General features: G+C 35.1%; 1 protein-coding gene across 3 annotated transcripts in view; it reads left to right on the top strand.

Annotated features, from left to right (window-relative positions):
- DEUP1 (deuterosome assembly protein 1) overlaps positions 1 to 14141 on the top strand; it is a 105663-nt gene that overhangs the window by 33184 nt on the left and 58338 nt on the right. For 2 of the 3 annotated variants that reach the window (XM_059929406.1, XM_059929403.1), the window contains exons 2-5: positions 246 to 417; positions 1821 to 1916; positions 8891 to 9025; positions 13681 to 13794. In XM_059929406.1, coding sequence (XP_059785389.1) covers positions 246 to 417; positions 1821 to 1916; positions 8891 to 9025; positions 13681 to 13794 — 517 coding nt within the window. The remainder of the gene's footprint in view (positions 1 to 245; positions 418 to 1820; positions 1917 to 8890; positions 9026 to 13680; positions 13795 to 14141) is intronic. The other variant, XM_059929404.1, reaches the window with a different exon arrangement.

The raw sequence follows: 14141 nt of genomic DNA, 5'->3' as shown, positions 1-14141 counted from the left end.
GCATTATATTATGGCAGCAAGTGTACTTTTTAAAATGCCTTTGAAAAGTATGTACACTGTTAGCTCTGAAATTAACTTTTAGTTTTAATTTAAAATGTTAACCTCTGGTTTTTGGAATTCTTCCTATTTAAATAATTGAACAATCTGAGAAAATAATGATCAAGCTATTCAAAGCAAGATCATAATTTTTCTTGTTCTCACATTTCACTCTTTTAAAATGTATTTTACTTTTCTACAATTGCCAGAGCTTCTCCTTGTGAGGCTGAGCTTCAGGAATTAATGGAACAAATTGACATCATGGTAAACAACAAAAAATTGGATTGGGAAAGGAAGATGCGGGCTCTGGAGACACGATTAGATCTTCGGGATCAAGAGTTGGCAAATGCACAAACTTGTTTAGAACAGAAAGGTCAAGAGGTACTGCATAGATGTGTTAATAAATTGTTAATTCCTCAGACTGTTATAAATAGTATTTGTTCTGTCAGAATATATTTTTCATTACACATACTTTTTATCAGGCATCAGCAATAGCATTTATAGCTTGAAATTCTGTCACAGTGTGCTAAATGTGTTCTATCAAATAAGCGGCAAGCAGAGCTTAAACCGGTAGTAATTTGCCAATGCAGACAGAAATAGAGTCTAGTCAATGTTGTCTAGGAAAGTAAACAAACATTCAATATGTATGTGAAATAAATACTGTTTGCAAGCAAAGATGTCAGTGCTTTTGCTGCTGTAGAAACAAAGTAGTCAACAAAGCTGTGCCTTTGGATGAGGCAGAGTTCAGGAGCATTTGCCTTTTCTCATCTGCTAGAAAAATCTTTCCTAAAAGAAGTAAAAGGTAAAGCCTTGATTGTAGAACAAGAGAGAAAACAGTTTGGTGAAGGGAGTGTGTGTATACCTGGGCGCCCACTTGGGAGGAATGCCCTGGGCCCCAGTGAAGGTGCTTGTGGCCAAGCTGGTGATGGTAGAAGGAGGTCTGAGTGCTCTTGGGCCTGCAGAGGAGTTCAGGAAAGGCATACGCTTCACCTGATGTGGACTTTCATGTCTGTGAATTTTTCTTTGGGGTGAGGCATAAGAAACATGTTTACTGATCACATGCTAATAACTAAAACATCAAGTCAACTTGTTCAGCGGCTGTTTTTCTACCTCTAATGGCCTCTCAATGGAACTTAGTTTTTTGTCACGGTTAACAAAGTTATTGTTTGGCCTAGTTAGTTATCAGTAGAGGCAGGTCATCAGACCTGGCATATGGAAGGGACTATTTTCTCACTTTTGTACCTGTCACAATACAGATGTGCGAACATGGGCCTTGCCTACTTTTTAAGCAAATTCTGTAAGCCAAATCCCTAAGAACTCCTCTTACACATTTTTCTTTTTCTTTTTAATTTGTTAGTTCTTATAAAAATGTAACAATTATTCCACAACACCACTAAAACTGAGCTCCCGTTGAAGGTAGTAGCACCTAAAATAAAGGCTGAAGTGTGTCTGCAGGGGTTCTGCCCCAGGAACGATGACATAAGCCTCCCAAAAAGATAATGCGAAGTAAATTTTAAATCTTGCTTTAAAATGTGCCGGTGAGAAGGATCTTTTGTCAAACGTCCATACCATACTGTCTTAATGTGTACCCAGTGGAATAGTGCTAGCTACATTTGGTTTTTGTGAATTTAATTATTAATAACTATTCTAAGAACCACAGTACAAATATTTATTCTTGGTTTGGTACAGCAGTTTTATTTGAACTGTACTCCTCTTTTGTACATTTTCTGATTTTGTCAGGCAAAATTTAGAAAAATCAAAATTAAATTTTATTCTTAATTCAGGTGGGGTTACTTAGACAGAAGTTGGACAGTTTGGAAAAATGTAACTTAGCAATGACTCAGAATTACGAAGGACAACTACAAACCCTAAAAGCTCAAGTAAGGAAACTTATTACAATTTAATATCATATGTTTTGGTATATGTTTTGACCTATAAAATTGTGTTAATTTTGTTAAAATGAATTATTTTTAGTACAAGCAAAAGTTCTAGTATTTCAACTACAGGTTATATGTTTGGCCCTGTCTTTCATTGTTTTATGTGTATTGATTTTGTCTCTTTTATTAGATTGTCAGCTCTGTATCCCTTTAACTCTTAGCACAGTGATAGACTAATGGCTTTCTATTTATCAAGTGAGTAGTAGATTAATTATATCATGATAATTAGCTTTGTGAACAACAACAACAAAGTATTATCTTTTGTAGTCACTACTTCGTAATAGGGGTGTCCTTTCTTCTATGGCAATTTAAAATATGGAGGTTTGCTATTATGAAATAGATATTTGAAAGAACAAAACTGGTCTTTATTGCTTTGTTACTGGTAGGGCTGTTTCATAAATGAGAGGGCTTCTGCATATATGATGAGAGGGATACTGATTTCTTTCTGATTTATCCCTATATTATACTCCCCACTGTGCTAGGAAGCAAAAAGTCTTCTCTTTCTTCCCACAGATGACACATAGGGCAATAAGCATCTGAGCATCTCAGGTCTCGTAGGTACTGTATCCTTGCTTCACTTAGTAAATTAATCAACGAGAAATATGGTTTGATTATGAATTTTACTTTACAACCAGCTTTTTTTGGAGTGCAGAGATTTCACAGATGATAATATAGTTAAAGGAGCCCAAAGAAGTTGAAATTCCTCCTTATGCACCTTTTTAAGGAGGTGATCAGCCATCACAATAGGAATATGAAGCATTTGATTCCACTTAATGGGTATGATCTTACAAGGCTAGCTCTTAAGTCTACCTAGATATTTTGCCTTCAATTTAAATAGCTGCTGCTAGATGGTAGCTTGAATTATGAAACTTTATATGGGTTTTCCTAGTTAAGACTCTAAGCATTTAACACTTAAGTCAATCAACCTTGCTTTTTCTATAAAGATGAAGCTCTAACATAGCAACATAAATATTGAATCACTATAATTTTTCAGTATAAACAAAGAGATCACAACCTGGAATAAGTTTGAAAAAATACAGAAATCTAGATACAGGTTAAGTACCATCTCTCAATTATATTTAACGAGTTCAGTCGCAGCTTACCAGATCTTTAATTTTTGGATTTTTTTTTTCTTGTCTGTTGTTAAAAAGTTTTGGGCTTGTTTACAGGCACTGAGCAGTCATTTAATATATGAATCCTTGCCATTTGATGCTTTGCAGCTCTATTTTATTACTCAGCTGCCAGCTAGCCAACAAATGTCTTTACGGCAATTTTCACAAAAATTTGTTCTGTGTACTAACACTGAGAGCTTAGGAAATGCTATTTACTCTTCCTCTTCTCCTGGACATTCACAGTGCATAGTAGCGTATTACAGGCTGTGAGAAGCCTTGCTTTAAAAACATCCATTTAGCCTTTTTAATCCATCATTTTTCAAACATATTTGACCATGAAACCCTTCTGTTTTTTAAACTAAAACCAACTAACACCATAGCACAGCTACAGTGTAAACACCATAAACAGGTGTTTCACAGAATACACTTTGGAAACACTACATTGTTGTTGAGAGAACAGCCATGTGCTTCCGCTGCAGTTTTCTGCCTCTCTTTTCTTCTCTGGTTAAAAGAAAGGAAGGGAGAGAGGGAGGGAAGGCAGAAGAGAAGGAAGAGGAAAGGAGGGAAAAAGAGAGAAAAAGAAAAGTACTATGTATTTGACTTGGTTTGCATAATAACTAGTAATATGTCATTTTTCTAACCAGAAAATGATATCCTGTGGCAAACATGCTTTTGTTGCTGCTGGCTCACTCTACTGCTTCTTTCTTTGAAATTCCTCATTTGTTTACAAACTTATTTTCCTAAAATATCTTAAGGGTACATTTTACCACAATCTGCCTTAAAAAACTCAACTCTGTCAAAACTTTCTTGTAGAAATTGCTTCCTTTAATAAAATGGGGTGTTTTCTTTTCCTTCTAACCATTATAAAACTATAATTGTATATATATTTGAGATTTCTACTTCTGGAAAGGTGGAGTCAATGTACTTTCCCCTATTCTTCCTGCTAAATGGAACTAGAAATCCTAGGCATTATTTATAAAACAATAAGAAGACTCCGAGAAGTGGAGAGGAAAGACAGACCAACTAGGACCTTGGGACCCAAGGAACAACATGGTGGTGAGTTCCTGGAATTTCTTTTTACCTCTTATATCCCAGACTGGATAACAGAGAAGCCAGCAACCCAGACACTCCAGTGGGCACAATCAAACAAAAAGAGCCCCAAGGAAAGCTGCTCCCTACAACTGAAAAACCAGAAGAAAAGACAACCTACCAAGATTAAACACTTTTAGATAATAACTGCTTGACTCTAGCCAAAGGTCACAGAATAAGACTATGGCTGCAAACCCACTTCACCAGCAGAGACTGAGTGGACAGCCTCGGTTCCACCCTTACCATCTGTAATGAGGTAGCCCAGGCCCCAACCTGGATGGATTCAGAGAAGACTGAGTGGAAATCCAGGAGTTTCATCACCACTGGGTGTCAACAAGGCCCTCCCCAGCCCATGGTATCAGTGGAGACCATGTGGAGAGCCTGGACTTCTCTGCCCATCTGGTGGTGATGAGGTGGCCCTCCTCCTCCTCCTCTCTGGAATGGTATCCGAGGAAGCCTAATGAGGAGTCAGGACATTCACCCCCTCTCCGTGGTAACAGGGCTACTCCCCTCACTACAGCATCATTGAAGGCCGTGTGAGAAGCAGTAACAAGGCACCTATGTCCCTCCAATCAAAGTGGTGTCAATGAAAAATGTGGGGAGCCTGAACTGTCACTCCCACTCAGCAGTAATGAGCAACACCTCCTCCCAGTTATCAGCTGAGGCCAAGTTAAGACCTGGACTTTCCCTGCCACCTGACAGCAATGAGGCAGCATTCTATTTTTCCCTACTGGGATGTTGTCAGAAAAGGACTGCTAAAACACAATATTTAAATAAAATCCAGGGTCATGTAACACAATACCCAAAAATGGCCTCAGTTAAAAAATTGCTCATCACACCGAAGACAAGGAAGATCTCAACTTGAATGAGAATAGGCAATCAAGAGACACCAACACTGAGTTGATATAGATGTTAGAATTATCTGACAAGGAGTTTAAAGCAGCTGTTATAAAAATGCTTCAATGAGCAATTACAAACATCCCTGAAACAAATTAAATTAGAACGTTTCAGCAAAGAGATGAAACTAAAGAGCAAGCAGTTAGAAATTTTATAACTGAAAAATACAATAACCAAACTAAAAAAATTCAATGGATAGGCTCAAAAGCAGAATGGAGAGGACAGAGGACATAATCAGTGAACTTGAACATAGCAAAATAGAGATTACCCAATCTGAACAACAGAGAGAAAACAGACTAAAAGAAAATGAACCTCAAGGACCTGTACAAAAGGTTGAAAAATTGTATCATCAGAGTCCCAGAAAAGAGGAGAAAAAGGGTAGGACTGAAAAAGTATTCAAAGAAGTAATGACTGAAAAGTTTCAAAACCTGGCAAAAGATGTAAATCTACAGATTCAAGAGGCTGTGTGACACTCAAATATGATAAATCCAAACAAATCTACACCAAGACACATCATGGTCAAAGTTCTGAAAACTAAGACAAAGTCTTGGAAACAGGAAGAGAGAAATAACACTTTGCCTATATAGAAAAACCAATTCAGATAATGGATTTCTTCTTATCAGAGACCATGGAGGCCAGAAAGAAGTGGAATGTTTTTCAATTGCTGAAAGAGAAAAAATGTCAACCCAGAATTCCATGTTCGAGAAAATATCCTTAAGAACCAAGAGGAAATTGAGAAATTCTCAAATGAAGGAAAACTAAGAGATTTTGTCAGTAATAGATCTGCCCCAGAAGAATAGCTAAAGGAAGTTCTCTTGGTAGAAAGGAAATGATAAAGACTTTTGAGACATCAGGAAGGAAGAAAAAAATTGGAAAAAGTGAAAACATGGGTAAATGCAATAGACTTTACTTCTCTTGAGTTTTCTATTGATAAATTGTTTGACAGCTGAAGCAAAAATTATAACAGTGTCTAAAGTGATTCTTAATGTATATTGAGAAATTTCTTAAGACAGTAATGTTAGAAATGGGTCATGGCAAAGGGACATAAAGAGAACTAAGATGCTGCACTTCACTTGAACTGGTAAAATGTTGACACCAGTAGATTGTAATAAGCTATGTATCTATAATATTACATCTAGAGCAATAACTAAAAATGCTATACAAAGAAATACATTCAAAAATACTATAGATAAATCAAAATGGAATTCTAAAAAATGTTCAATGAACCCAGAGGAAGTCAGGAAAGCTAAAACAGAGAAACCAAAAACTGGATAACAAACAGAAAACAAAAAATGTCAGGCTTAAACCCTAACATAATAATAATTACACTAAATGAAAATGGTCTAAATACACGCATTAAAAGATAGAGATTTACAGAGTAAATTTTTTAAATGACCAAACTATATGCTGTGTTCCAGAAACTCACTTCAAAAATAACTACATATGTAAATTGAAAGTAAAAAATAGAAAACACAAAAAAAGACAGAAAAATATATACCCTACAAATATTAATCAAAAGAAAGCAGAAGTGGTGCCAAAATAATTCGATGGAGAAAGAATAGTCTTTTCAACAGTGACAGGACAACTGGATATCCACATGAAAAAGAATTAAGTTCAACCCTTACCATAGACAAAAATTAACTCAAAATGGATCAAAGACCTAAATATAAAAACTAAATCTGTAAAACTCTTAGAAGAAAACATAGGAGTAAATCCTCATGATTTCGGATTAGGCAATAGTTTCTTAGATTTGGTACCAAAAGCACAAGAAAAATTAGGTAAACTTGATTTCATGAAAATTTTAGAAACCTTTGTGCTTCAAAGCACACCAAAAGAAAGTGAAAAGACAACCAACAAAATGGGAGAAAACATTTGCAAGTCATATATTTGATAAGGGACTAGTGTCCAGAATTAAAAAAAAAAAACTCATACTAGTCAACAATAAAAAGACAGAAGACCAAATTTTAAAATGGGCATAGATATAAATAGGCATTTCTCCAAAGGAGATATATAAATGACCAATAAGCACATGAAAAAGTGCTGAACATCATTAGTCATTAGGGAAATGCAAATCAAAACCATAATGAGATACCCCTTCACACCTGCTAATGGCTATAACCAAATGATAGATAACAGCAAATGTTGATGAGGATATGGAGAAATTGGAACCCTATACATTACCATTGGAAATGAAAAATGGTACAGCCACTTTGGAAAACTGTTTGGCAGTTCCTTATAAAGTTAAACTTAGAGTTTCCATATGACCCAGCTATTCTACTCCTAGGTATATACCCAAGAGAAATAAAAACATATATCCACACAAAAACTTGTACACAAATGTTCATAGCAGCATTTTTCCATAATATCCAAAAAGTGGAAACAATCCAAATGTCCATCAATTGATGAATGGATAAACAAAATGTGGTATATCCATGCAATGAAATATTATTCAGCCATTAAAAGGAATGAAATATTGATACATGCTACAACATGGATGAACCTTGAAAACAAGTGAAAAGAAACCAGACACAAAAGACTACATGTTGTATGACTCCATTAATATGAAATGATCAGAATAGGCAAATCTATAGAAAAAGAAAGTAGATTAGTTGTTGCCAGGCCTTGGGGAAGGAGGAAATGTGTAGTCACTGTTAATAGATATAGTGTTTCTAATGGAGGTGATGAAAATATTCTGAAATTAGATAGTGTGATGGTTATACAACTATGAATATACTAGAAACCAGTGAAGTATATACTCTAAAGGGTGAATTTTATAGTAGGTGAATTATATATCAATTTTAAAAACAATGTGAGAAGGAAAAAGGAAGCAGAAATGACTACATTACTGTCAGATAAAGTAGACACAATTGTTCACAGCTTTACTTATAATAGTCAAAAACTGGGAGCAACCAAAAATATCTCAATATGTGAATGGTCAAACAAACTGTGGTTACATCCATACCATGGAATAATACTGAGCAATAAAAAGGAATGAACTATTGATACACTCATGCATATATTGTACTGACATCAATTTCCTGGGTTTGATACTGTACTATATAGTTCAATAAGATGTAAATATTTGGGGAAACTGGGTGAAGAGGACCCAGAACCTCTCTGTAATATCTTTGCAACTTCCTCTGAATCTATACTTATTTCAAGATAAAAAATAAAAACAAAAAAATTGGTTAAGTTATTTAGAAATTTCCTCACAGATGTTGATAGACCATGCCACTTATAATCAATTACTTGAAGGTAGAAGCAAGAAAAAAAAATAATAGAGTCTAAGTTATAACAAGAATTACTGGTAAGAAAAAGATTATATCAAGCTTGATATTTAAGTTTATTTAAACTTATATCAACATGAATAAGTGTATGTTGTTTGTATCTTTTAAATTAAGTCCTCAGTTTTCTTAAATGGAGTATAAGTTGGTTATTTTATAGATTGAGTTACTGAAATTAAAATTGTCAACACAAGATGGCACTAAATAAAAGTAAGAAAAAGAACTTGGTTGTTTTAAATTTTGAGCCTTGCTACATATGGTTAAGACAAAACTGAACAAAACATTTTATCAAGTGAATCGCTGTTTAACTGTGCAGTTAATGAAGTTCCAAATTTACATGAAAGCTGAATTGCATTCAGCTTCAATAATTTAGTTTTAATAACTGGTTCTATCTTCACTAATTGGAACATTTAAGCTTTACTGCATTTCCTAATCGTGACTTAAATTTTGAAAGAGGTACACAAGAAAAGGACTATCGTGAAATCGAGTTAGAAATAACCAATAGTAAAATGTTAGCATTCTGTATTATTTACAGTTCTCCAAACTAACTAATAGCTTCGAAAAACTGAGATTACACCAGATGAAGCAAAATAAATTTCGACAAAAAGAAGTACCACACGTCAAAGAAGAAATACCCTTTGAACTGAGCAATTTGAACCAGAAATTAAAGGTGAGTTATATTTTCTTAGTTTCTCCCTGTGTATATTGAGATTGGTTTTTGTTGTTGCTGTTGAGGGCTATTTGTCTCTAGTGTACACAATGACGTGTACCGCTGTGGTAACAAACTCCATTAGAAATCAACTTCTCATTGAATATATTTTCTTAGTGCACCTTCCCTTCAGGCACTTAGTGAATTAAAACATCACTTCGATTTGTACATCTTTTATGTATATCAGCATTTTTGGAGAGCAAAAAAAAAAGTTCAAAGGAACTGCAGATGTTGAGTGAAATTGAAGGACATCCCTGGGGTCACTTAAAGCAAGTGTCTAGTAAATCTTTTAATGGCTGTTTAACTCTTAGGTACTTAAATCCCAATGAAGCCTCATAGCAGTTTTCAGATCAGAGCTTGAAGTTTCAGGATCTTTTCTTTGAAGAGGTAGTGCCACTCCAATATAGCTACCCCATGTTACCCGGCACTTCTAAAATCTCAGTCCCTATAAAGGTTTGCTATGTCATAGATACACTTATTTTAATCCCCTTAACTTTCCAACCTTGGAAAAAACAAATAAATTCTATTTTGGCTATTTTTCTTCCCTGTGCCCTTGAGCATTCCTGCTACTGGCCACATAACAGCAAATAGATTCTAGTATGAATTCCTGTTCTCTAACCTTACTAAATTCCCAGTGCTGGTCAATCATTGTTTTTTAATTGACCTCAAGTTGACCCCTATCATGTTATCCCAGTCATTTTTTTTTTTTCACTGTTCTCAAGCCCTAAACCCCAGCTTCTCCCACTGTCAGCCAATGATTTCAGTTTCTTCTACTTTGTTCATAGGTCATGGTTCTGTACTTCCCAATCACCCAGGTAGAAACCTCTTAGGAATCTTTGATCTGTTCCTTTCTCTTACTCTCATATTCCAGCCCAGATTTGCCCCTTTCCTTTATCTAATGCCTCTTATCTCTGTCTTTCTCCTATCTAATTGTCCTTGCCCTGTTTCATACTTCTTCATCTTTATCATCTGACTCTTCAATTAAGTCCTTCTCAAACTTTTCCTCCAAAATATTTTTAAGAGCAGAAAAAAAAAAAAAAATCTGGAATCACAGTCCTAAAACCAGCCTATTGCAAGAACTTTGTTGGAAGTCTTTGGTTTTAGTTTTTAAATTCCTGCAAATTTTATATTGTACTGAATAATAAATGTACATTTTTTAAAATACAAAATTACTACCACTAAGTAAGGTTGACCCTCTAGGAAAATGCACTGTGTGTAACTCCCTGGCTCTTGCAATGGTGTAACTCGACTGGCTTCTGAAATATTCTGGTCTCACAGAAGATGCCCAAAGAGTGCAACTTAATATACACGAGCTTTCACTGAAAATGCAGTTAAGTCACTGATGTTCCATTTGATTGACTTCTCATGGGGATTAGTGGGAGAATTACATTCATATAAATTGTTTGGACAAAGAAAAAGCCTTAAATTAAGTACTTTGTGTGTATGCATTTTACATTTAGGGAGCTAAATATTTATATTAAATGTATCTCATGAAATTATAGCGCAAATTAGTAGCAAAGTATGACTTGATATGTTTGTACTTATACGAAAATTTTTAAGCACACTATGTAGATACAGTTTAATCTATTTTATTACAGAAATGCTTCATGTACCTGTTTTTGCTTAGAGGCATGTGAAAAATTAATGTGTAGGAGATGGGCTATTCCAGTTTTAGTCTACATCTAAGCATGTTTCTCCTTGGGGACAAACATTTATACACTGGTACAGTGATCGAGCAATGGGAAGCAGCTTGCTGTAGTGGAAGAACCTGACAGTTTACAACATAAAATAGGACCTGACTGACTCGTTTATTTGCCCTGTGACCTTTAGACAAGCTGTTAACTTCACAGAGATTACAGTTTTCACCAATAAATGGGGGCTAAAAATATAAGTGACGTGGTTATGGAAGAAAAAAATATATGTGTGTGTATGTGTGTTTAGATGCATTTGGGGGTAAAAATACATGAAGTCTGGAAGTTGCCTTAAAATACTCCAACAAGAAAGGGTGGAGCGATAGATGAAATATAGATGGGCTGAGTTGACAGTAGTTAAGCTGGGTGAAGGGTACATGGGAGTTTGTTTTACTCTCTACTATTATGTAAGTATGAAAATTGTCGTACTAAAAAGTTAAAACTATCTTGCAAGTGGAGGTTTGTAGAGTCCCTGACATACAGTAATCACTAAAGAAATGGTCATTCTACCTCTCAAGATTTAGTAGAGGGATTAAAAAATATATATAATAGTATAGCTTCTGCTAGAAACTTTGATTTTAATGCCTCTGATCCACTCTCAAACTTAAAGACCCGGAAAAGGTTTCTAGCTGTGGAGAACTTACTCTGGAGGTTTAGGCAAGTGTACGGAGCCTCTGGAACTGGAACCTGGGCCGACACCTCCAGTCTCTACAAAATCCTTATAAAGCTCGCTCTGTCTTTGCACGGCCCCATGACTGCTGGTGATATTGTGCTTGCATGCTTGCTGATCTTGAAACCAATACATCTGTAAGACCAAGGAAGCTAGGACTGTTATAAGGACCAGCCGATATGTTTGTGACACACATTTTTAGCCTTGTTTGGCCTCATTCTTGGCCTCATGTCTACCTGTTGTAGAATTTGTAAGGAAGTGAGGCTGATGTTCCTGCCTCCTCCTAAAGCATGCTGGGAAATATTTATTGTCAAGATTGAGATTGTTGGGTGTTAAGTATTAATATCATTGAAAGGTATGAACTGTGCAAGTCAACCTTGCCCACATTTTGACTTCTGACTCCAAAAACTCCTTTCTAAATTAAACAACAGTTTTTAAATCCACCTTGTACTGATTTGAAGTGTACCTAGTTTTGTAAATTTGTCACTGTTTCTGAAGACCCTGTTTTCATGTACCTAATTTTAAATTGTCAAATGTCAGAATCAAAGTCAATAACTTTAAATGAACTGTCTCCATTTATCTTAATAAATATGGTCTATTCATCAGGGTATTATTATATATTTAAAACAGGGTCTATCTATATTTCTCCATCTTTATTACCACCACTCAATTTCAGGTCACCTTTAATTACTATAAAAGCCTCCCAATTTATAACCTTCTTTCACTGATTATTTTGGGACTTTTGGATTTATAAAATGAAGATTTCCCCAAATATTCTTTAAAATCATTTCTCTATAGAAAATATGAAATGCCATATCCTCACTTTAAGCAGGATGTAGCTTTCATTCTCTAAATTAGTATATTTATTTTCCAGCTAGCCAATCCAGTCATTTCAGCCATCTTCAAAACATCGCCAATCTCTCTGGCCAAATGAACTCTTTTCCAATTGAAATATTATTGGGGATGGCTAAGATAATCATGGCATCATCTGCATGGCTTTTATGTGGCACTATTATTTGTACTAATACTGTAAAATTATTTACATGTATATTTCCCTACTTTATTTTATATATAAATTGATTTTTTCTTTTAAAAATTTGTTTCTTTTAATCATGAAATATTTCCAAATTCTCCTCTCTCCACAGTACCTGCTGTACACTAGGTACTTAATACTACTGAGTTGATAATTGGAAACATCAATGCATTCATGCCATGTATCTACATTCAGTAATATATCGCTATGGACTTAGTAGCTATAGAGTTTGTTTCCAACCACATTGTTTTCTTTGCAAAATTTAGTGAGAAATGTTTACATTTTTGGAAATATTAATACCATGCTTTTGTTTGTACATTCATGTAAGTGGTGCCTGGCACTTTGTCATGCACCGTGAGCAATACAAAAGTAATGAAATACATAGTCCTTACCCTTAAGTTGCTTACAGCCTGGACAGAAAGATAAGATATGATGGCCAGCCCTAGGCAAAATTGAGAAGCAGTGAAGTTTTCTTTGGGATTCCCAAAGCCACATTCTTTCCTTTTATAAATTTGTGAACAGATAACCAGGCTCCATGAAGACACTACTTGAGCAAAACGGTGAAGAACTGAGAGCATGCTGTATCAAGTAGTTCTACCACTTCTTGCCCAGCTTAGCCCAGCTGGTACTGCCTAAAGGAGGCCTGAGATGGTTGTTCTGTCTGTTCTCAAGAATGGGTCAATCTTGGCTTCACCTGGGATAACAGCTTTGAAAGCCACAGGGGACAAAGTCACTAAATCAGTCCAAGCCCCACCCCTCAAAAACAAGGGAGCAGGTTTGGTGACTGAGTGTAAAGAATGAAAGAAGGGAAAAAAACTTCTGGTGTCAGCTCAGGAGATAGAAAGGAAGTACTGGTTGATGCAAAAAATTGTTTGAAACTCCGCTATTTGTTATCAGTATTTGTTATAAAAAAATTTTTACATTTTTAACAAACAAAATCCTTATTTTTAAAAAGTTGCAGTAAAGGAACTATACTCCAATAAAAATTAAAAATAAAAATAAAATAGTGGATTCAATTCCATACTTTCCTAGCAAAAATTAGAAGATATATCTATTAGTAAATCCAAGATGAGTGATTTGATACTTTTTTGTTTTCCTAATGGGGAAAGAATGGATTTACTTTTTTCTCAGAAGAAAGATGTACAAATGAAAGAAGCCCTGTTCATTGTGCTTTAAAATGAATAATTTTTTAAATTTATATTTCTCTCCCCACTTTTTAAAGGAATTTAGAGCAAAGTCAAGAGAATGGGACAAGCAGGAGATACTATATCAGACTCATCTGGTTTCTTTAGATGCTCAACAAAAAGTATTATCTGAGAAGTGTAATCAATTTCAGGTACATTATCTAATACTATCCTCTAAATCAGAATAAATTAGAGGTTAAATACTATTACTCTCTTTACCATTCAGCATGTAATCCTTCTACAGATACAAATGCCAACTAAGGGAAAATAACCAGAGTAGGTCCAACACTGAGTAGAGTTACAAGTGCATGAAATATCTGTAATGATGACTTTAGTCTGTATGTCTCGGAAGGTGGTGCTATTAAAAGTCTCCATTGTTATTATGTCATTAAATAACATGCTTTTGCATGCCTATGAGCAAGTCATTTAGAAAGTCTTAAGATTGCTTGGTCCTGGCCCTCTAGAACCTTACAGCCTAGACACAGATAATGCATGTACA

Source organism: Balaenoptera ricei, chromosome 8 (genome assembly GCF_028023285.1).
Source record: "Balaenoptera ricei isolate mBalRic1 chromosome 8, mBalRic1.hap2, whole genome shotgun sequence".
NCBI lineage: Eukaryota > Metazoa > Chordata > Mammalia > Artiodactyla > Balaenopteridae > Balaenoptera > Balaenoptera ricei.
The sequence above is the reverse complement of the archived record's forward strand: the minus strand, read 5'-3'. Positions and strand labels throughout refer to the sequence as shown.